This window comes from Ostrinia nubilalis, chromosome Z (assembly GCF_963855985.1).
Source record: "Ostrinia nubilalis chromosome Z, ilOstNubi1.1, whole genome shotgun sequence".
Taxonomy (NCBI): domain Eukaryota; kingdom Metazoa; phylum Arthropoda; class Insecta; order Lepidoptera; family Crambidae; genus Ostrinia; species Ostrinia nubilalis.
In genome coordinates this window covers 25,560,858-25,584,087 of record NC_087119.1, presented here as the reverse complement: position 1 = coordinate 25,584,087, position 23,230 = coordinate 25,560,858, and the positions used below count along the sequence as shown (strand labels likewise).

Below are 23,230 nucleotides of genomic sequence, written 5' to 3'. Positions count from 1 at the left end.
AACTGATTTAATATTCAGTATTTAGAAGTATTTACAAAATAACTATTATCTTTATGAACAAAGAGCAACCATACTATTTTTTCTGTGCCATACGCCTCTATAAGTACATTCTTATTAACCCAAAAAGGGACACATAAATATTGGTATCCCACCCCATGTATAGGGCCGAGGTATTGATTATTTTGCAAGAAATACATATTGCTTTGATTAATAATTAAAGTTCTATATTCTAAGGCACATTAATTACAATAACGAACCTAAAACTGGCCAGTAACAATAAGAAATAACTAGAATATCTACGAAAAGGCCCAATTTGTCTGCCTGGTACTTACTTGTATTGAATGATTTAGTGCGCAGAATCAGCTTTATTGATTGCGCCTAGGAAACCAGAATCTTTCCAGATTTCTCAAGGCTATATAAAGAAGGGACGAAGTAGACTCGGCCATTTCTTCAGGGGAGAGCTGCCGTGGAAGACCTGCAGCTAGATGGAAACTAAAGAAATACCATGCAATTGAATACGTTCAGTTGTATGGATTTTTTTTGGTTTTCATCTAGAAGATGAGGCGCAGGGCGTTCCTAGCTGTGCGGCAATTCTAGAGGTAAGTCGTTTTTTACGTTTATTTTTTAAAGAGGGAATATACGTTTTTATTTCAACTGGCCCAAAGCCTTTTTGCATTTTTTTAAGCTAAATAAATTGATTAAAATACGTAATATTTTTCAATTTTTAATGTACTTATATTCCCCCTTTTAATTTTTATTACATTGTGATTATGCATACTGTAATTTTTCTAATCCAAAACGGCGACAGCACTTACCTACCTGTTACCTAAATACAAAATAATATTGTTACCAAAATAAAATATTAAAAATATTGCGCATTAAGTTTAAATAATTTATCCTACAATTGGTTCGGTAGATTTAATTATTATAATAAACATACGGTTTTATAGTGATAAGTGAGTGATTTTACACTTAATTTTATTGTTAATTACTGTTTTGTGATAACAATGTGTAATATTTATGTGTTTGTTGAAATACCTACAATTATTATCTAGGTAGTTATTGTGATGTGAAAGTGGTGAATATTTTTTTATATGTGATTTTATGTGTTACTTACCTACATGGAATCAATTCTTTGGCGATGGCGACCCTGGCCCTATCGAGAGCAGAAGATTCAAGATTACAGTAACATATTTATTTATATTGTATTTATTGAAAACTAAAATAAATATCCACAAGCATTAACCGTTTCATTTTAACCCACCAAATAAAGAGTTATTTATTACCTTGTCTTATTTCCCAATTTTTTATGCATCAGAATAATGTTAAAACAATGCAACACTTGTTGCTTTGTATTTAAACGAGGTTTTTTTTTTCAACTGAAAATTTATTAAATTTTTTGAAAAATGAATGACGTGTCCACCGAACTAATTAGAAGACTAAAAAGTTATTAAAAAAATGCATAGATTTTTTCTATTTAAAGTAAAGTAAATACGAAAAAATATTTCTTTGAGGTTTTGACGTTTACACCTCAATTAATTACTTAAAATAAAACAAATAATGCATAAAAACACATTAATTAAGTAGGTAGGTCAAAATAATATTTTATTGTGTCGTAATGCAAAGCTGATTTTTAAATTAGTATCACGAATGTGTAAACTATATGCGATTTAAAAAAATGATAATATGATTTTCCAAGTTTCAAAATACGAGTAGGTACATTAGGTATAGTTAATTATCATTATTAAAAACTGAACACACGCGAAAGTAATTATTTAATAAATGATCTTGTTTTAACATTCAACTTTACGATTATTTTATGTATGTACATAATAAAATATATCGGTTTTAATGATAGTAACTGCTTATAAGTAGTTTTTAGTGGTAATAATTTTATGCTCACACGATTCGATGCATGTTACAAAAACTACATAAACTTTTAAAAATCGTTTTTGTAATAAAAATACCTACATTAATGGATTTTTAAAACGTATTATTGTGAACTTTAAGGTCCATACTGCAGCATCCCCAGTTTCCATGCCCCTGCCTTCATACCCCGCAGACAGGAAAATCCATACTTAAAATTTAGGTTGGAGGGGCGCGGGGTACCTAGATTCTGCGCGGGTCTCCCGATCCTCATCATTTAGTACGGCACACACCTGTTGCTCAGTGAACACCAAAGTGTCTCAGTTCCCATTTATTACCATCCTAGTCTTAAAAACCCCTCTGGTGACCTCAGTTTAAGTTTTTATACAAATTTAAGCCCTTTTATGGTAAACTCAACGTCGCATCCAATAAGTGCAGTGATTTTGAGTGTTAATATCGATGAAGCTTTAGACGAGTGCTCAGCTAATTTTCCGAAAATTTCATGCAATGAAATTAACAACGAAGTCTTTGTTACCCAACCGTAAAGTAAAACGAGTTGTAATATGTTTCACTTGCCTCGAAATTAAAAGACAAAGGCAAGGTGTTATTGTGTTTTTAAAGGAGCTAAAAAAGCAAAAAAAAAATGGTGAAAATTTGTGCGCATCCCACGCGCATCGAAGCCAAAATGGCGTCAGGCGCAAGAAACGCATTCAAGTAGTAGGCGCATGTAAAATCCATAAGAGATTTCTGAGTGGCACAATTGCATCGTGCAATGATGTTGTTCCTATTATTTTTATAAATGTTAGTACCTGCTTGTGCCAATGAACAATTCAAACACATTTTAATCGATGAAATATTTTGAATATAACAGTAAATTGACATTGAATTCATATGAGCGTGATTGTTTATAAACGGTGTATGATTGCCTTGATTTGATTTGACATCCCCATAACTCTACTTCGTTTTTTTATGTTATTGCTTCACTTCTAACATTCTGTGCCTACACGAGATCGCGATAAATAAGATAATGAATCGTTTAAACGTGTGATGCATTTAAAATAAATCTTTCTTGAATCTCTAAATTCTGTATCCCAGCATAACACCATAACAAAATGGCGACAGACGCTAACCTAAATAAATAAATAGGTAATGAATCGTTTAAACGTGTGATGCATTTAAAATAAATCTTTCTTGAATCTCTAAATTCTGTATCCCAGCATAACACCATAACAAAATGGCGACAGACGCTAACCTCAACCTCGCGTATGAAAAATCAATAAATCGAATACACATGCGCAATAAATACTCTTTGCTGATTGGTCCGCCATCTCCCCCTCCCCGCGTCTCGTTACATGTACGCATGTCAAAATCTGTCTTTGTTCGCCTGTAACCTATTAGCAGACGTGTTCGTTTCTTTAGACTTGGAAACTGGAATCAATTTAAATTATGTTAGCTTTCAAGTGTTCTTAAAATGTGTGTTCTTAACTTGTTGGAGTTTCTGGGGGTATGTAATTTGAATCTCTATAACTAACCTCAATCTTACTAAACATAACCTCCTTCGTTTCCATTTCATCCCTTTGACATTGGTCTCACCATCACCCAATACATAATAATTATTCTCAGTCGTTGTTAAATTCGTTTTGTTGCTAAACGACGTTGCTGAATTCTTGTAAAAACTATAAAATAAGTAGGTACATTTTAAACAATATGGCTGCCTGTTTTGTCCTAAACATGGCGTTAAATCGATATTATTACAATGTGCACATGCGCAATAAATCACCCCTCCCGCAGCACCCCTCCCCCTTGTCTCGTTACATCTACGCATGCCCATTTTGTTTCGGCTGTCAGACTTGCTAATTTTAGCTCATTTTGAATTTGAATTTGAATTATAAATTTTTCGACCTAACCTAATGATGTCTTCGTTAACTTCTTAGATTAAAAGGTTAACTTTAACTTAAAATTTTCACCCCACTAACCTTATACCGGGTCTAATTGATTCCCAATTGAACTACAATTAGCGTAGATATTACTAAGTTACATAATTAATTTCTAGATTACGTAGTTTATCCTTCGTAAATGAAGGCGTCGTAAAGTTTTCATGAAAACATTTCGGCATTTTCACAAAATGGCGGCCGTCGGCCGAAGCGTGACCTGTGCATGTGCAATACGAATCAACGCACATGCGCACTATTACTGAACGACTAGCAACTCTCTCTTCTCAGTTTCTTCCTACAAGCATAAGTAGTTCTGTTGCTTTCAACGTCGCAAGGTTAATTATAGATTTTAATAAAAGTTTCAATAAAAAAGCTACGATTGAAGCTTTCAAGTGTCATTTTAAAATCTTAACTTACTGGAGTTCATTAGGGTGTGTAATTAATTAATTACTATGCCTTTTATTATTTTAACTCATCAAACTTCTAATATTCTTAAAAATCCTTAGCGATCATTTGCAATTTGTCATTAGTCATTATTTCGTCCCAGTCACTAATGTTATTAGATCCTCTCTACTTTTCTTCTCAAGTATCAATCATTGATGTCATTAGACTCGTTTTTTTATCGGCAACTACTTATTCTATTCCAATTCATATTGTTAGGAATTCTTATTGTATTCTTATCAAGCTTTTAGCTTTCAGAAGGGTTGACTTTTACATCTTGTTTCTTTTTTTTTACAAATATTATGATACTATAGCTTATTGACTTTTCACACTGTTTACAAATTATAGATCTCTACTTAGTTAATTTAACTTTCTACTGATTTAAAGTGCAGTATAATTTCGTATTTCTGAGTTTCGCCGAATCATAGACAATTCAGGCGTGTCTCAAGTAGTCTCAACAAAATGGCGGCCTAGCCTGGCGAATATTATGCGCTTAAATCAATAAACACAAATGGAAACCTGTACAACCAATAACTTGGCAACGATTGGTTCCCATGCAGATGCAGTTTAGTTACCATATCAATTGGTTCAGACAACTTAAACGAATAAATCAAAAAATCAACACTTTAAATCCACTTTTCCGTGAATATGGGAGTTGTGCCCATACATAAACCTATTAGAGTTTCTGGGGGTATGAAAGCTAGTAACCCTTTTTACAATGTACGCCTCGTCTTTTTGCGGTCAAGCATAGAGTCCTGTTCTTCTTTCGAATGTAATTAAATTTGTTCATTTACAGTCCAATGAGATTTTTCCCTTCTTGTTTTGTCAAGACCAATACACAAGTATACCAATTTACAGAGTTTAATATCTTCTTGCACTAAAAATGATTTTTCTTTATCATCTCAAAAGTGCAAAATCGCTGTTCTCAAAATGGCGTATAAAACAGGCCACACACCAGTGTACCATGTGAAATCAATAAATTCAGGGGGTCGGGTGCCCGTACTTGCGCAGTAAGGGTTTGCGCCACCGACCCCCAGTCCTCCCACCCCGCTGTAGCAATCGGAGGACTCCGCTAGTCGTCCTCCGTCGCGCATCCTCATTGGTGGTGGCCACTTTGATAGTGTGAACAGCAATAAAGTATATCCATCCAATGCCAGGCAGGGTGGTGCCTGAGGGGAAGGTCCTCGTTTCGTTTAACGTAAGTAATTTTAAATTATCGACAGTGATATTTTTTCTGAACGGATGACCCATCCCCCAACCCCTTTTCTGTCGCGCTTGCTTGTTCTTGATTCAATTGGTCCGGATTTATGCTCACTTCTTAAAACTTTATCATAATCCTTTTTTTTTTCATAAAATCTTTAAATGCAAGTACGTCTTACGCGAAATTAATAATGCTACATTTATAAGTTTGCCTTTCTGAGCTACCAAATGTATTGTAATCGTGATCATTTTTGCATAAAAGTTCTTTGTTAATAATTACCCATTTCCCATACGGTTCACAAAATGGCGGACGCTGCATAAAATCAATAATGCTGCCCGGGTGCAGCACATGCGTATTGGGATTGCCGCATCCCCCCACCCCCAACTTTGCATCCGCGCATCCTCGGGCTGTTTTATCGACTGCATTAGTTCTTCTGTCAGTTCATTGTGACTTGATCATCTTCTAAACAGTAGTTAAATTGTTGAATGTAATGGTTAAAATAGAGGAAGAAGAGTCTGTGCCCGGTCTAAGGGACGTGTTGATTGAGTATGCTCCATAAAGAGCTACCTTTCATAATTTTTAATTGTCTGCGGAAAATAATATACTCCACATTATTTTCATGTAGTTTTTTACCTTTTACATTTACAAGTATGTATGCAATATTGTCTTTTCCAGATTCACAAAATGGCGGACGGGTCACATATAAAATCAATAAACCCAAGTTCCGCGCGCACATGCGCAATAAATCTCAGACCCACCCGGTACCACCGCGCATGCTCTGTCACATGATCTGTCAAAGTTGACAAAACAGTTCGTTGGCTAAATAATTGTTGAAGTAATAGTTTGAAATGAAAATGGCTTATGAAACGTGTTGATTGGATATGGGTTGACTGTTTATAATGCTCCATAAGTGATTACCCGTATCATTAAGATATTTTTGTACTGTCTTAAAAAAATCTTTGCTGCTAAAATGTCCAACATTTTATCGTTTTCGTTGCATAGTTTAAAATGTGTACAAAATTTCCTCTCAAAATGGCGGTCCGGTTACTAAAAATCAATAATGCTAGCCCGCGTACCGCACATGCGTAATAAACATCAGACCCACCCGGTACCATCGCGCATGCGCCGTCTGAACTGTCAAAGTTGTCAAGTCGGCTTGCTAGCTAAATACGTGACCTGCGCATTAGATCTCACTACAACCGCGACTGCTCTGCCTGATCTGACAGATGACAAGTCAGTGTCTACTTATCTGTAATATGAATGATGGTCACTGATCATTTCTTTCTTATCTGAACAGACTTATTGTTTTTGTCTTAAAATTGTATGTCGTCCTTATTTTAATTTATCGTTATAGTTCTTTAATCCTACGTTTACAAAATTGTTTTTCAAGATGGTGGACGAGTCACGTATGAAATCAATAATGTTATGGCCGCGTACCGCACATGCGCGATAAATCTCAAACCCACCCGGTACCATCGCGCATGCTCCGTCTTAACTGTCAAAGTTGACAAGTCAGTTTGCTAAATAAAAGAAAAAATGGTTGAAGCAATAGTTTTAGTAGAAATTGATAAGGAGTCTATGTCTGGTCTAAGAAAAGTGTTGATTTAGTACCGGGTTTAGTAGGTTTGAAATAATAATGCTCTGCACATAATATTACTTTATCTTTTTTTTACTATATTTAGAAAGAAAGAAAGAAAAAAAGAAACATTTATTACGATGAACATCACTTAGTTAAGGACATAGAACGTATACAGAAAAAAAAGATAGAAATAGCACATAAATATTACAAGGAAATAAAAAGTGAACTGAGCAGTGCTATCCTGTCGTATTTCTATCTATTTACAAGAATGTGTACATAATTTTCTCTCAAAATGGCGGATGGGCAACATAAAATCATTTTTAAGCCCGTGTGCCGCACATGCGCAATAAATTTCAAACCCTCCCGGTACCATCGCGCATGCTCGATCTGTTTTGTCAAAGTTGACAAGTCACTTCGGTTGTGGTGACCTGCGCATTAAATTTCAACACAACCGCGCGTTCTCTGTCTATTGTGACAGGTGTCAAGTCATAACTATTTTATGTCCCTTTATGTCTTTAAAAGATGGCCATTAATAGTTTCATTCACGTTGTAACCTTTTTCCGTTATTCATTTTTGTTCCATATTTACAAAATTGTCTCTCAAAATGGCGGACGGGTCACATACAAATTCAATAATGTTCCGCACATGCGCAATAAATCTCAGACCCACCCGGTACTACCGCGCATGTTCCGTTCTGTCAAATTTGATCTGTCAGTTCGCTAGCTAAATAAAAGTAATTAAAATTGTTAATGTAACTCACAAACCAGCCACTGACTCCTTATTATTTTAAAGGTATTATATCGTATTGCGTTCTACGTTTAATTTTATGAATACGTGCATAAAATTGTCTCTTCGTGACACAATATGGCGGACAGGGCGCACATGCGCAATAAATCACCTGGTACCACCGCGCATCTTCTGTCTGATCTGTCAAAGTTGACAAGTCAGTTCGCTAGCGAAATGAAAGTAAATAATTGTTAAAACCACAGTTTGAAATGGATAAGGAGTAAAATATAATGTACTCGACGTATTGTTTTATCGCTATTGTTTCATAACTACCTTATGTGTCTACAAAATTGTCTCTCAAGAAGGCGGATGGGTCACCAGTTCACCATATACAACATAAAAATCTTATGCCCCTGTTCCGTACATGCGCAATAAATCTTAGACCCACCCGGTACCACTGCGCATGCTCCGTCTGAGTTGTCAAAAATGACAAGTCAGTTCGCTTGTCAAATAAAAGTAAGTATCACTAACGCAATAGTTTGAAATGGATAAGCAGTAAAATATTATGTCCTCCACATATTGTTTTATCGTTATTGTTCCATACATCTACAAAATAGTCTCATAAAATGGCGGACGGGTCACATAAAGTCAATAATGTTACGCAAATGTGCACATGCGCAATAAAGCTCAACCCACCCCGTACCACCACGCACGTTCCATCTGATATGTCAAAGTTGACACAAGTCAGTTTTATACTAACCAAAAGTAGCTATATAAATAAATTATAATACCCCCTTTTGAAATGATGACATTTATACTTACTTTAGCTCTCTTCATAATAGAGCTTTCTGTTTAAAATGTCCTCCTAATCAAATAGTCAAGTCAGCATTACCGTCTTCGAAAAAAAAAGTGTTTTTATTCATTCTTTAAAAGTAAAAATAATCACTTCAGTATTCTCAAAATGGCGGACCGTCCGTAGTCCACACGAAAGGGCCCATATAAAATCAATAATATCAGGGCTAAGACGCCGCAACTGCGCAATAGATCTCAGAACCACCCCCCGACCCCACTCGGCAGAGTCGCGCAGGCTCAGTCCGCTGTCTGGACGAGGCAGTTCTGCTCTCAGTACCTACAACAGTTTACAGCACTGCGGTGGGTAAAAGAATGTGCAGTTTAGCACATTCTTTTACCCAAAGCCTGAAATCTATCTGTAAAAAATCTCGGCTTATAAAATGGCGGACAAACAAAAATCAATAACGTTGTAGCCAGGGTGCGCACATGCGCAGTGACTATTTCCTTCAAGGTTTTCCCCAACTCCCCCTATTTTGCGCAGCCGCGCATGCTCGGTCTGCTTTAAAATATGGCCACTAGATTGTCATATCGATTAGTGGCAGCCATTTTGAATAATACTGAATGAATAATGTTCAATAAATTGAAATGACTACTGTACATTGTGTTAGAAAAGCATTAATTGAGTAAAGGGTGTGTAGGTATTTTGAACGTAGATAAATAATAATGATTTTAATAACATCCCCATTTAAAATTACATAGTGGCAAATTCAAATTCTTTATTGCTTCACGCATTGACCATTTCATTCTTTTATCCATGACCGTTTGACATCTTTTATTACTCTCTTGCACCATACTAAAAGTTGGATTCCATACTCAAAAATATAAAATTATCCCTCCCAGAGGCGGCGTAAGGCGTAGGCGACGTGGGCCACCGCCTACGGCCTCGCGGAACAAGGGGCCTCGCGCATCAAAAATTTTGAAACATTAAGAATAAATTTATTACTGTATAAAAACTTAGCCTAAACACGTACAAGTTTGGTTTCGATAAAATTAAGGTTAGTGTGCGTAAGTAACTAATGATAGGGTAAACCGTATAGCTATTGCCCACTTAAAGATTTCAAACACTTTGACATGCAAAATTAAAGAAAGTATTTTAATTGTCGACCATTTATAACTTTTTTCTTATAACCCAATAAACTGTTAAACAGAATATTAACAGTTTTTAGTTAAAACTTACATAACTTAGAAAATATTGAAATAAATTTAAAATCCTCCAAAAAGTACAGTCATTGCCCACTACTTACACTAATTGCCCACATCAAAGCACAGTAATTGCCCATTATCTTAAAACAAAATAATCAATTTTAAAAGGACAAAATAGGCTTTAAATAAACAAAACAAAACATTAAACTTAAATTCTAGTAGTACAGTCTTCAAAATTTCAAAATAAATTACCTTTTGCTTTATTAACTATATTATCAAATATTTCTTGAGCTGATGTTGATGAGTCAGAATCAGTAGAGACAGAATCATTTACTTCAAAATAAAGATGACACAAAAATGAAAATTTTATATGTTTATTTTTTTATCTTCTTTGATATCACAGTTCAAGTGTTTGCTCAGAATGTTCAATTAGCTGTTGGTTATTCTTCCCTAAAGTTGTAACTAATTCCTTACAAATAACATTTTCACTAGTAGATTTAACGTAGGATTTTCATTTTTTGTATTTGCGTTTGAATTTTTATCAATTTTTTCAAGCCAAACCATATTTTTCCTCAATTTATCTTGTAAATAAATTGTTGAATACATTTGTACAGCTTCGATTGCTTTTTGGAAATTTTCTTTGCTATATTGAACTTTTGGTGTCTTTGGCATACTGGAAATGAAACATTAAATGCCATTTCAATACTTATGCCTGTAAATTGCAAAACAAGTCTAGCAATGAGCAATTTAAACACTGCTACTGCATGGTGGCAACACTCTAATAATAATTGCCCTGGGCAATAACTATACATTAACATATGGCAATAACTGAAATGATGGTGGGCAATAACTAAAAATATGCAGATTTACGTACAGTTATTACCCACCGTTAAAATGACCGTTAGAAATCAAATTTTATCAGATATTTTCATTGATAATGGAGAAAACACTTATAATTTCATCATGACTATACACCATTAGTTGAATATTAAATAACTTACAAAAAAGAATTTACCTCTAAGCAAGTAATTCCTTAATAAAATTGTTAAAGTCTTAACCTGTTTGAGTAACATTTTCACCCGTCTTGACAAAATCTGCCATAACTGTTTTTTTTAGTGTTTCCTATTGTACATTTTAAATCTACTGTACATTGATCTCGGAGCCATCTACTTAGTAAATTCAAATCTAACTAGAGTGATTCAAAGTCAGCACCTGACAATATTATTCTTAAAGTGGGCAATCACTACCAGTGGGCAATCACTCTCTGGTTTACCCTACCTAAACTAAGCAAAATTTATTGCCTGTATCTTAGGTATCTGTTTAAAAAGTGCTGACTATACAATATTGGAATAGATTATCAAACTCAGAATAAGTAGGTTACATTTACTGCTATACTTAACTACTTACTTACTAAGCATTATTTTTACATTGACCTACTCTTAAAATAAATAATTATTACAATTGAAATAGTTTCTGTGTGTAAACAAATAATACGATCGCGAGTCATATAACTAAATATTCCTAAGAGTGTAATTGCACATCTTTGGACTGCGTTAAGTAAACGGCCTTTGCGGCGCCCTATGCGCCCTCATAATCAATTGAGCTCATGTATCTTGCTTCAGCAATTTTTCTTGCAGGGCAGCTCTCTGCTCCCGTATTGTGCTGGCTTGGTTTATTGAAGCGCCGGCACGTGGCACAGGTCGAAGGTGCTAGTAATTTTGAGCATTCCTTGATTGTGTGTCCAGCACAGCCACAGTGTCCACAAGTGGATTCAGTTTCTCTGCAGAATTTTGCTGAGTGACCATATTGATGACACTTGTAACACCTTGTAACAAGTGCATAGTCTCTAACTGGACAGGAGGTCCAATTAATGTATGCTCTCTCCTGGTCTATGAAAATTTTTCGCAGTTCTGAAGTAAGTTCTAGCACATAGTTGCAGTAGGGCCCGTCTTTTTTGCCAGTTTTGTGGCTTAGTTTAATAGAACTTAAGAATTGCGGTCAATGTGTTGATATTTACCCGAGATGTTTTGCTCGTAGAGACATTCAAAAACATCCTTCTCAGATGTGTTGGTGGGCACTACTAACAAAATCACTTTGGGCCTTCGTTTTGTGGTCTCTTCTACGTTGAGACCTGATGTTTTCAGCAGTTCTGATTTTTTCAATTTTTCAAGGTCATCTTTGCCTTCAGCGCTGATTATAATACCCCCACCTCTGGTTTTTCTCATCCCTCGGATATGCAGTTTTAATTCTTCCGGCTTGATGATGGTCTGAATAAGTTTCTTAGTCTCTTCACTGGTCTTATCTTTGCTAGCTGGGTAAATATCAATGTTACTGGTGCTTGGTGGTCTTACTATAGAGCTCTTACTGGTTCTCAGCACGTCGGCAAAAGATACATTCGGTTGTTCAACCTTTGGGGTAGAGCGAATAAATACTTTTAGGTCCTCGATCTGATCTCCTAGTGCGGTAGATGACTCCTTTTGATCAATTAATGTTTTGATCATTGATTGGTCTGAGATATATTTCTGTTTTAGTGACTGATATTGCACAGCCAATTGAGAGACACCACCCAACACGTTTCTGCTTGTGTTGCTGATTCTCAGCTTCTGTTCTGTGTTCAGTTTACCTTCTCCTGATGTATAGCATATGTCGTTAAGGCATTTCTCAATGGAGGATATCCATTTCTGGATTTCTTCGGTCGATACAACTTCAATTATTGATGTCGCCGGAGTAGAATCTTCTTCAGTTGGTCTTCTCTGTGGTGGAGGCGGGCTTCGGCTGGTCATTGTACTTCGATTAAAGGGACTTTCCATTTTTAATTAAAATTCAATTAACAACACTGCACTAGGTAAGTGTGTCATAAGTGCATGACAGTGCATGCGCCGGCACAGTTTTATTTTAACACAGATTTTGTTGTCTGCATTGTAATAATTAATTTATTAAACAATAATAGCAGATGGCACGTCCATCTGCAAGCGATGCGCGAATAGACATTGACTATTAAATATAAATTATTGATAGCTAAACAATAATGTAGTTAAAATTTTTTTTTCCAAACAAATTCAGCCATAATCAGACACAAAATTAAGCAACAACACGGTTTTAAGTGACAAACATTATTCTTTGGCGCAAAATTCCTTTAAAAATAATCACTGAATCAAGAAATCAGAAACTGTCAATGAATAGACCATTGACCCGTTTTTTTTTATTATTTCATAAAATCCGTCTTCAGGTCGCCACAGAACAAGGCCTCGCGAAATCTGTCTTGCCCACATCAAATTTAGGTCTTGCCCCGCCACTGATCCCTCCATAGTTCATAAAATGGCGGATCGTCCGTCCCATGTTACGAGTACATCAATAATTTAACGCTTGGGTGTGGTCGCCCATCCCCCCCCCCCCCTCTCGCAGAGCCCGACCGTTCTCATTCCAGTGCTCTGACTTGCATCTCGACTGTCGGTCGTCTCCTTAAGAATACAAGTGAACAGTTCTGTTATTGAACATAATGGTTAAATTAGAAGAAGAGTCGGTCCCTGGCCTCATGCAGGTGCTGATTGATTATGGCGTATGTATTGTATTTAATTGATTTTTTGTAATGCCAAATGTTACTATCATATCATATTTAAGTTATGTATTTTTTACCATAAATATGGCTGTGTAATTGCCATTGTCAGTAAAGTCTTTCCTTGCAAAATGTATCTGTACATGGTACTCAAAATGGCGGGCCAATTCCACGCACCTAAGGATACATAAAATCAATAAATCTGCCCAGGTGCCGCAATGCGCCATAAGCTCTAACCCATTCCCCACCCCCCACCCCGGGAGCCACACCTGCGCAATAAAGCTGTAACGCCTCCCCCAACCCCGCACCCGGTCCAACTGCGCAGCCTCCACTTAGGTGCGTCAGTTCTCCGGTTTTCATCTCGACGTTCAGTCGTCTCCTTAAGAATACAAGTGAACAGTTCTGTTGTTGAACATAATGGTTAAATTGGAGGAAGAGTCGGTCCCCGGCCTCATGCAGGTGCTGATTGATTATGGCGTACGTATTGTATTTAATTGATTTTTTGTTATGCCAAATGTTACTATCATATCATATTCAAGTTATGGAATTTTTACCATAAATATGGCTGTGTGATTGCCATTGTCAGTAAAGTCTTTCCTTGCAAAATGTATCTGTACATGGTACTCAAAATGGCGGGCCGATTCCACGCACCTAGGGATACATAAAATCAATAAATCTGCCCAGGTGCCGCAATGCGCCATAAGCTCTAACCCATTCCCCACCCCCCACCCCGGGAGCCACACCTGCGCAATAAAGCTGTAACGCCTCCCCCCACCCCGCACCCGGTCCAACTGCGCAGCCTCCACTTAGGTGCGTCAGTTCTCCGGTTTTCATCTCGACGTTCGGTCGTCTCCTTAAGAATACAAGTGAACAGTTCTGTTGTTGAACATAATGGTTAAATTAGAGGAAGAGTCGGTCCCCGGCCTCATGCAGGTGCTGATTGATTATGGCGTATGTATAATCTTTACCAAATTAATTATGTCTCTCTTGTCTTGATAATAGATTTTTGATTATTTGACCACCATTTTGCTCTATAAAAAAACACTGTAGACATTATATTATTCAGTCAAAAGTGCAAAATAATGACGTATCCTAGTTGGATTTCAAAATGGCGGACCGGGTGAAAATCAATAAATCTGCTCGGGTGTGCCGCACCTGCGCTGTAAACGATTGACCGCCCAACCCCCAACCCCCCACCCTCCACCCAGCACAACCCCCTACCCGAAGCAACCGCGCAGCCTCTGCTTGGGCGCGTCAGTTGTGCGGTTTTCATCTCGACGTTCGGTCGTCTTCTTAAGAATACAAGTGAACAGTTGTTGAACATAATGGTTAAATTAGAAGAAGAGTCGGTCCCCGGCCTCATGCAGGTGCTGATTGATTATGGCGTATGTAATCTTTACCAAATTATTCATTTTATCTTGTCTTAATCGATTTTTTTGTTTACTCGTAATGTTATAACTTTGTGAACAAAGTCTGCCACCATTTTGGTTTGGGTACAGACCAAATCAATAATTCTAATGCCCGGGTGCAACAAAGCTTTAACACGTCCCACCTTTTATCATGGGTCTCAAAATGGCGGGCCGTCTTCAGCCCACATAGAAAAACCAATAAATACGCCCGGGTACAGACCTGCGCAATAATTGTCTGAGCCATCCCCTCACCTTCCACCCCCCACCTGGTCCAACTGCGCAGCCTCTGCTGGGGCGCGTCAGTTCTCCGGTTTTCATCTCGACGTTCGGTCGTCTCCTTAAGAATACAAGTGAACAGTTCTGTTGTCTGTTGTTGAACATAATGGTTAAATTGGAGGAAGAGTCGGTCCCCGGCCTCATGCAGGTGCTAATTGATTATGGAGTATGTAACCTTTACCAAATTATTCATTTTATCTTGTCTTAATCGATTTTTTTGTTTACTCATAATATTATAACTTTGTGAACAAAGTCTGCCACCATTTTGGTTTGGATGCAGACCTAATCAATAATTCTAATGCCCGGGTGCAACAAAGCTTTAACACGTCCCACCTTTTATCATGGCTCTCAAAATGGCGGACCGGCTTCAGCCCACATAGCAAAATCAATAAATACGCCCGGGTACAGACCTGCGCAATAATTGTCTGAGCCATCCCCTCACCCCCCACCCCCCACCCGGTCCAACTGCGCAGCCTCTGCTTGGACGCGTCAGTTCTCCGGTTTTCATCTTGACGTTCGGTCGTCTCCTTAAGAATACAAGTGAACAGTTCTGTTGTTGAATATAATGGTTAAATTAGAAGAAGAGTCGGTCCCCGGCCTCATGCAGGTGCTGATTGATTATGGAGTATGTAACCTTTACCAAATTGTTCATTTCTATCTTGTCTTAATAGATTAATTGTTTGCTCAATATATTTATTCACATAGTCTGCCACCATTTTTGTTCCTAAAATGGCAGACCTATAAGATACTGACCAAATCAATAAATCATATTATGCCCGGGTGTCGCACCTGCGCAATAAAGTTTCAACACGTCCCACCTTCTTCCCTTGTAATTTATCATGGCTCTCAAAATGGCGGACCGTCTTCAGCCCACGTAGCAAAATCAATAAATAAGCCCGGGTGCCGTTCTGACCTGCGCAATAAGTGTCTGAGCCATTCCTGCACCCCCTACCGCCTACCCGGTTCACCCGCGCAGCCTCGGGTTCCAACAGGGTTGGGCAGGTCAGTTCTCTGGTTTTCATCTCGACTGTTGGTAGGTTCCTCATAATACAAGTAAACAGTTGTTGAACATAAAGGTGAAAATAGAGGAAGAGTCCGTGCCGGGACTCATGCAAGTGTTGATTGATTAAGGGGTATGTGTTGCATTAATACTTGTCATTGATCTAATAACATGTCCATTGTCTATACCGTAGTCACATATTTATTTTACCCATGGCCCTATTATGGTGTGCCAATGCCCAATACTCATTAGATTCTTTCCTTGCAAATTTATTCGTACATGGTTCGGCAAATGGCGGACCGACGGGGTACAGACAAAATCAATAAATCTGATGCCTGGGTGCCGCATCTGCGTAATAAAGTTTTAACACGTTCCACATTCTTCCCTTGTAATTTGTAATTTATCATGGCTCTCAAAATGGCGGACCGGCTTCAGCCCACATAGCAAAATCAATAAATACGCCCGGGTACAGACCTGCGCAATAATTGTCTGAGCCATCCCCTCACCCCCCACCCCCCACCCGGTCCAACTGCGCAGCCTCTGCTGGGGTGCGTCAGTTCTCCGGTTTTCATCTTGACGTTCGGTCATCTCCTTAAGAATACAAGTGAACAGTTGTTGAACATAATGGTTAAATTAGAGGAAGAGTCGGTCCCCGGCCTCATGCAGGTGCTGATTGATTATGGCGTATGTAACCTTTACCAAATTGTTCATTTCTATCTTGTCTTAATAGATTAATTGTTTGCTCAAAATATGTGTTTGCAAAATGGCGGACCTATAAGTTAGAGACCAAATCAATAAATCATAATTATGCCCGGGTGCCGCATAAAGTTTTAACACGTTCCACATTCTTCCCTTGTAATTTATCATGGCTCTCAAAATGGCGGACCGTCTTCAGCCCACATAGCAAAATCAATAAATACGCCCGGGTGCCGTTCTGACCTGCGCAATAAGTGTCTCGAGCCATTCGTGCACCCCCCTACTGCCTACCCGGTTCACCTGCGCAGCTTCGGCTCTCAAAATGGCGGACCGTCTTCAGCCCACATAGCAAAATCAACAAATAAGCGCGGGTGCCGTTCTGACCTGCGCAATAAGTGTCTGAACAATCCCCTCACACCCCACCCCGTTCAGCCGCGCAGCCTCTGCTTGGGCGCGTCAGTTCTCCGGTTTTCATCTCGACGTTCGGTCGTCTCCTTAAGAATACAAGTGAACCGTTGTTGAACATAATGGTTAAATTAGAGGAAGAGTCGGTCCCCGGCCTCATGCAGGTGCTGATTGATTATGGAGTATGTAACCTTTACCAAATTGTTCATTTCTATCTTGTCTTAATAGATTAATTGTTTGCTCAAAATATGTGTTTGCATATTCTGCCACCATTTTTGTTCCCAAAATGGCGGACCTATAAGTTAGAGACCAAATCAATAAATTTAATCATAATTATGCCCGGGTGCCGCATAAAGTTTTAACACGTTCCACATTCTTCCCTTGTAATTTATCATGGCTCTCAAAATGGCGGTCGGCGGAGCGGCATGGCGGTGGCGGTAGATTTTTTTGTTTACTCATAATAATTATTATAACTTTGTGAACAAAGTCTGCCACCATTTTGGTTTGGGTACAGACCAAATCAATAATTCTAATGCCCAGGTGCAACAAAGCTTTAACACGTCCCACCTTTTATCATGGCTCTCAAAATGGCGGACCGTCTTCAGCCCACATAGCAAAATCAATAAATCCTACGCCCGGGTACAGACCTGCGCAATAATTGTCTGAGCCATACCCTCACCCCCCACCCTCCACCCGGTCCAACTGCGCAACCTCTGCTGGGGCGCGTCAGTTCTCCGGTTTTCATCTCGACGTTCGGTCGTCTCCTTAAGAATACAAGTGAACAGTTCTGTTGTTGAACATAATGGTTAAATTAGAAGAAGAGTCGGTCCCCGGCCTCATGCAGGTGCTGATTGACTATGGAGTATGTAACCTTTATCAAATTATTCATTTCTATCTTGTCTTAATAGATTAATTATTATTGTTTGCTCAAAATATGGTTTTTTTTTTCAAATTCTGCAACCATTTTCCACCATCAAATTTAGTTTTATCGTTAAATTCGGCTGTAAAAATAAAGTCATCCCTAGTTGGTTTCCAAAATGGCGTACCGATATGGTGAAAATCAATAAATCTGCCCGGGTGTCGCACCTGCGCAATAAAGTTTTAACACGTTCCACATTCTTCCTTGTAATTTATCATGGCTCTCAAAATGGCGGACCGTCTTCAGCCCACATAGCAAAATCAATAAATACGCCCGGGTACAGACCTGCGCAATAATTGTCTGAGCCATCCCCTCACCCCCCACCCCCCACCCGGTCCAACCGCGCAGCCTCTGCTGGGGCGCGTCAGTTCTCCGGTTTTCATCTCGACGTTCGGTCGTCTCCTTAAGAATACAAGTGAACAGTTCTGTTGTTGAACATAATGGTTAAATTAGAGGAAGAGTCAGTCCCCGGCCTCATGCAGGTGCTGATTGATTATGGCGTATGTAATCTTTACCAAATTAATTATGTCTCTCTTGTCTTGATAATAGTCTGCTTGATTGGTATTTGACCACCATTTAGCTCTATAAAAATGTACATACTAACTTTCTTCAGTGAAAAGTCCAAAATAATGTATCCCAGTTGGATTTCAAAATGGCGGACCGGGTGAAAATCAATAAATCTGCCCAGGTGTGCCGCACCTGCGCTGTAAACGACTGATCCCCCAACCCCCAACCCCCACCCACCACCCAGTACAACCCCCTACTCGAAACAACCGTGCATGTTCGTTCAGCTCCATCGATTAAACTGGATGGCAAATTGTAATGGCGCCCGTGCCTAGCCTAAGAAAAGTGTTAGTTCTTTACTAAGAATATAGGATCGTCAAACATGAATGGTCGTTTTCATCTCAATCTTCTTATCTGTTATATACCTACTCGTACTGCTGTGATAAAAATTTAACAATGACATTGACTTAACACTGTAAAAATGGCGCCCACTCGCCCGGAATAGGTACGCGCATGCCCTGTAAAGGATTGATTGATTCTCTCCCATCACCTGCGCCTTCCATTAAACTTTTCTGTAATACCAGTAACATCTTGATGTTGGGGCTTACCAAGGGACAAAAATACATAGTTTAAAAGCTCACTTGTAACACGATATTTCATCGATTAAAATAGGATGTAATATTGGATACATTTACCATTGTTACATTGTGCACAAGTTGATTTATTAATTTCTTTTTCCTAGCACTTACCATACGTTAGAATAATGGATACTGCGCATTCTTACATTCTGAGGCGCCAAGCTAGATTGAAGTTCCTGATTATGGCAGTGGTTGCCGAAATAATATCGATAGCTTTGATGTCCTTTATCACAATCTTTTTAACCATCGTTTTCCTGATTATAGTTTTAATTACTTATCTCATTATGCACAATAACGTCGATACAGGTAAATGTTTCGATAATTTATATGCATGCAATAGAAAAATCACAGTATACGAGTATTCGCATTATTTGAAAGATAGAGGTCGACAAATCGAGATCTATGGGATGCTACTGAGTCTCTTCTTCGACTTGTAACAACGTTTTCTCTTTCTTTACAGGTGGACCCAGAAATGGCCCGCATTGGGTCCAGGTCTAGGGTCGCCCCCCACGACGTAGAGACGGTACGTAATATTTCCACATGGCGCAGTTACACTATGCGCGAAGTTGATCGAAATATATACAGTTCAGTTCGCCGTGCGTTGTCCATACTTCCGTGCGTGTGTTCGCGCTTGTGTTCGATCAACTTCGCGCATAGTATTAATATAATTGTTGCAGTCACCAACAGTCTACGCAGAACTCCATATTTCTGGACGGGTTTAAGGCCTCAGCCTCGAGTTTAGCGGGCAGCGGGGCGGGAGCGGCGGCGGCGCGGGAGCGGCAGGATCTTATGCGTAAAATCAAATAGACCGGTTCTCGAAAACAGCGGCGCTGGAGTGGGCAACGAGCGGGCAGCGGCGCGGGAGCGGGCAACGAGCGGGCAGCGCACTCCTTCTTTTGCCCACAATAAATCGAGCGTTTGGAATAAATTTCAATCGAAATAAAATTATCGCCGTTGTTCAGACATTTCGTTTGCGAATAAAAACAAATATCTCGACAACACAACCCCGAACACAACACTTCGCCGCTAAAGCGCCGCGCGAGCTGCCCGCTCGTTTCGAGAACGGGTCTGCGTTGCCCGCCTCGCTCCCGCGCTGCCGCCGCTCCCGCCCGCTGCCCGCTAAACTCAAAGCTGAGGCCTAAAGCGCGAGTAATATTAATAAGCAGCCATTCAATTTGATAGGTGATTTCCACTGGTAATCTCTATTATGAAGGTGTTCAGACTTTTAGGAAGGAGTTATGACTGCAGCAGACTGCAGTGTGCCGAGGTTGCAAGTTCGACTATTGTTGGAGGCAAACTAATAGGTACTTCTTACCAGCGATCATGGATGTGTTCACACTTTTAGGAAGGAGTTATGACTGCAGCAGACTGCAGTGTGCCGAGGTTGCAAGTTCGAATATTATGGGAGGCAAATTGGTACTTCATACCAACAGCTTAGTACAACATCTACTTAGTTCGGTCCAGGGAATGGTGACGAGCAATTGGAAGATTTCATTTATAGGCATTTTAGAAATGTTACCTTTTAACATCGAACAGTGCAACCTACAAATACCTTAAGCTGTGGAGTGCCTAATACCCAACCAAAGGGCCAGCGTGAGGAGGGCAGGCGAAATTCTCCATTTGCCGCTTGTACATACGTACATTAGAGAGAGTCGTACTCCTGCAGTGAAGATGATGATGATGATGATGATGATGATGATGATGATGATAATGATGATGATGCTATAGATGATGTTGGAGAACTACCATCAAATTGATACTCTGTTTTAGATTTCCCCTTCGCATTTCAGGACCACATAAGCCTGCTAATTTGAATTGTAATTAAACAGTATTTTTATTCTAGTTCATGGAGTACCTGAACACGGTTCAGCTGCAGAAGGATCAGAACATCGATCAGTAAGTATTTTTTTCATTTAACCCTTTTAATCCAAGCTTTTATTGGGTCAAATATCGCAAGCTGAATTAGACCCACTTCCTGGCAACCGATTAAGCTGAAATTTTGTATACACACGTGATTTTTTTATGCGCAATGATGTCATGAAGCTGCTGAGATGATGATGGAGCTGGAAGTTGGCCATGGGAACTTGTAGCGAAACGATGAAACCCGGCCAGGGTTAGGTGTTAGAGCTATGTTATACTCATACACGCGGCCGCCCGCGACTTCGTACGCGTGGATCCCGTTTTACCTCCTTAGGGGTGGAGTTTCGTAAAATCCTTTCTTAGCAGATGCGTACGTCATAACATCTACCTGCATGCCAAATTTCAGCCCGATCCGTCCAGTGGTTTGGGCTGTGCGTTGATAGATCACTATGTCAGTCAGTCAGTCACCTTTGAGTTATATTATTATACTTAGAAGATTAAGGGTATGGATGAGCAGCACCCGAGGTTACGGATGTTTATCAATGTGTTAACATCCTTTCGTTGAAGGCGCCAGAGTCAGATTCATGGCTGTTTACGTGTAGGTATTTGTATTTTTTCCAGCATTGTTCAAGCACATTTACTATTAGACTTTCATCGAGTCCCTTCATGAATATTACATACTTACATCATGGACGAGTGTAAATGATGATGAAAATGACTGTATGTGTAACACCATTGGAACCGTGGCTGCGTCATCACTCCAGTGTTTTCAGAAATGACTTCGACACTTCAAGATATCGAACCTTCACTGGTTTGATTTGATAGAGTTATTGACACAACAAGCGTGGGATAATTTTTCCAGGCAAAAGTACTATACCCATTGGAAACCTAGCAGTCTTAGCAGACAATAGTAGTGCCCCTTTTACCGGTGAAATATCCCGAAGCCGCCATCAGCGGATCCAGAGATAGAGTCCCCCCCTCATTGTTACCTCATGTGCATATGCATGACAGCTATCCGTGCTTTTAGGTACATGATCCGCATCAACAGCATGCAAGTGGTCGAGGGCCTCATGCGATACCACGAGAAGAGGCGCAAGATGGCGAAGCCTGGCCAGCCCACCTACTTCGGGAACGAGAACGGCCAGAACGTGCGCAAGCAGGAGTTCAAGAAGCGCCGCCCCATCCGCATTCCCAAGAGGAAGGTGAAGCCGGCCTTCGAGCTCGAGGTCCACGTGGTGCAGCCACCCGCTCAGGTGCCCAACGACAACTAAACGTCTCACGCCTTGTAGTATCTTAAATACTACTCGTATAAATGTTCAGTGTCCCCACAATCCCCATGTATTCTCGTGTCCCTGCAATGTAACCCCATCCCTGTTTCCAATCGATGTGCGTCCTTGTCCCTGTGTCCAATTGGTGTCCATATAATCGATATAGAAAGTCTCACACCTATCTATCTATTCTATCCCCGTCATTCCCAAAACCTGTCGTATCTCTATATCTCTATTGACCTTGTAATTTCGTACTATATTCGGAACGCGATCGTGAAAATAAAACTAATGTAACTATATTTCGGTTGTCTTTTTATATCACTAAACTTTGACAGAATGACAGACGTCTTACACGTGAACGGTTGTAAAGTTAAATTAATTTTTGAATGACATTTTAATAACCTTTTCTTTAACAAGTTTTTCACCTGGCAGGGTCACACGGTTTAGCTTAATATCTTGTCGAGGCATTATCAAACACAGCCCTACCGTTGGTAATTAAATTAGTTTTGATCACCCGACACCTACCAGGTGAAGTTCCAAGCTTGAAATATAATACTAACGGCGGGCAAATCTTGCATTGTATATATCAAGATTCGGTTGGTATTTTTACAACTTGCAAGTTGCTAACCGTTAGATTAGATATCAGATCTTATCAGCGATGGTAGATATGTTAACCGTATGTGGGTATAAACGGATGCAGGTTAACAAAAGCTGTTTTTATTATTTCTTACTTGGGGAAGGCTTTCAAATATTTATTATTGTTTAACATTTCTTATTTGTATTATAAACTATTATAAAAATGGACTGAGTATTTAAGGGTAGATAGGACGTCGTTTTCACGGACGAGTAGGGTAAAATTTTTCAAATTGGTAGGTAGGGTGAAAATATTTCGATATTTTGCCTATTTGCTAATGTCTTTCTTTTGGACAAAAAATATTGAATACAGTTTTTACGTTG

The 23,230-nt window shown here is 39.2% G+C and overlaps 2 protein-coding genes across 9 annotated transcripts in view; one reads left to right on the top strand and one right to left on the bottom strand.

The window, feature by feature from the left end:
• Positions 1-23,230, bottom strand: part of LOC135086971 (biogenesis of lysosome-related organelles complex 1 subunit 2) — a 94,292-nt gene that overhangs the window by 16,601 nt on the left and 54,461 nt on the right. The window lies entirely within an intron of this gene.
• On the top strand, positions 445-22,572 carry LOC135086972 (uncharacterized). Of its 8 annotated transcripts, none has more exons than XM_063981827.1 (4): positions 445-599; positions 19,606-19,668; positions 20,989-21,041; positions 22,033-22,572. In XM_063981827.1, exons 2-4 carry the CDS (start codon positions 19,618-19,620, stop codon positions 22,274-22,276), a joined length of 348 nt encoding a protein of 115 aa, XP_063837897.1. In that variant the 5' UTR covers positions 445-599; positions 19,606-19,617; the 3' UTR covers positions 22,277-22,572. The 8 variants fall into 8 exon arrangements, with proteins under 8 accessions (XP_063837897.1, XP_063837896.1, XP_063837898.1 ...); XM_063981826.1 differs by lacking the exon at positions 445-599 and adding an exon at positions 3,247-3,370; XM_063981828.1 differs by lacking the exon at positions 445-599 and adding an exon at positions 4,929-4,932.

Excerpts from the sequence above, each read along its gene's own strand:
- LOC135086972 (XM_063981823.1), top strand. The coding sequence starts at position 13,716 with ATGGTTAAATTGGAGGAAGAGTCGGTCCCCGGCCTCATGCAGGTGCTG. Across the intron at positions 13,776-19,605 it reads AGGTGCTGATTGATTATGGC|GTGGACCCAGAAATGGCCCG; the intron begins GTACGTATTGTA and ends CTTTCTTTACAG. Across the intron at positions 21,042-22,032 it reads AAGGATCAGAACATCGATCA|GTACATGATCCGCATCAACA; the intron begins GTAAGTATTTTT and ends CCGTGCTTTTAG.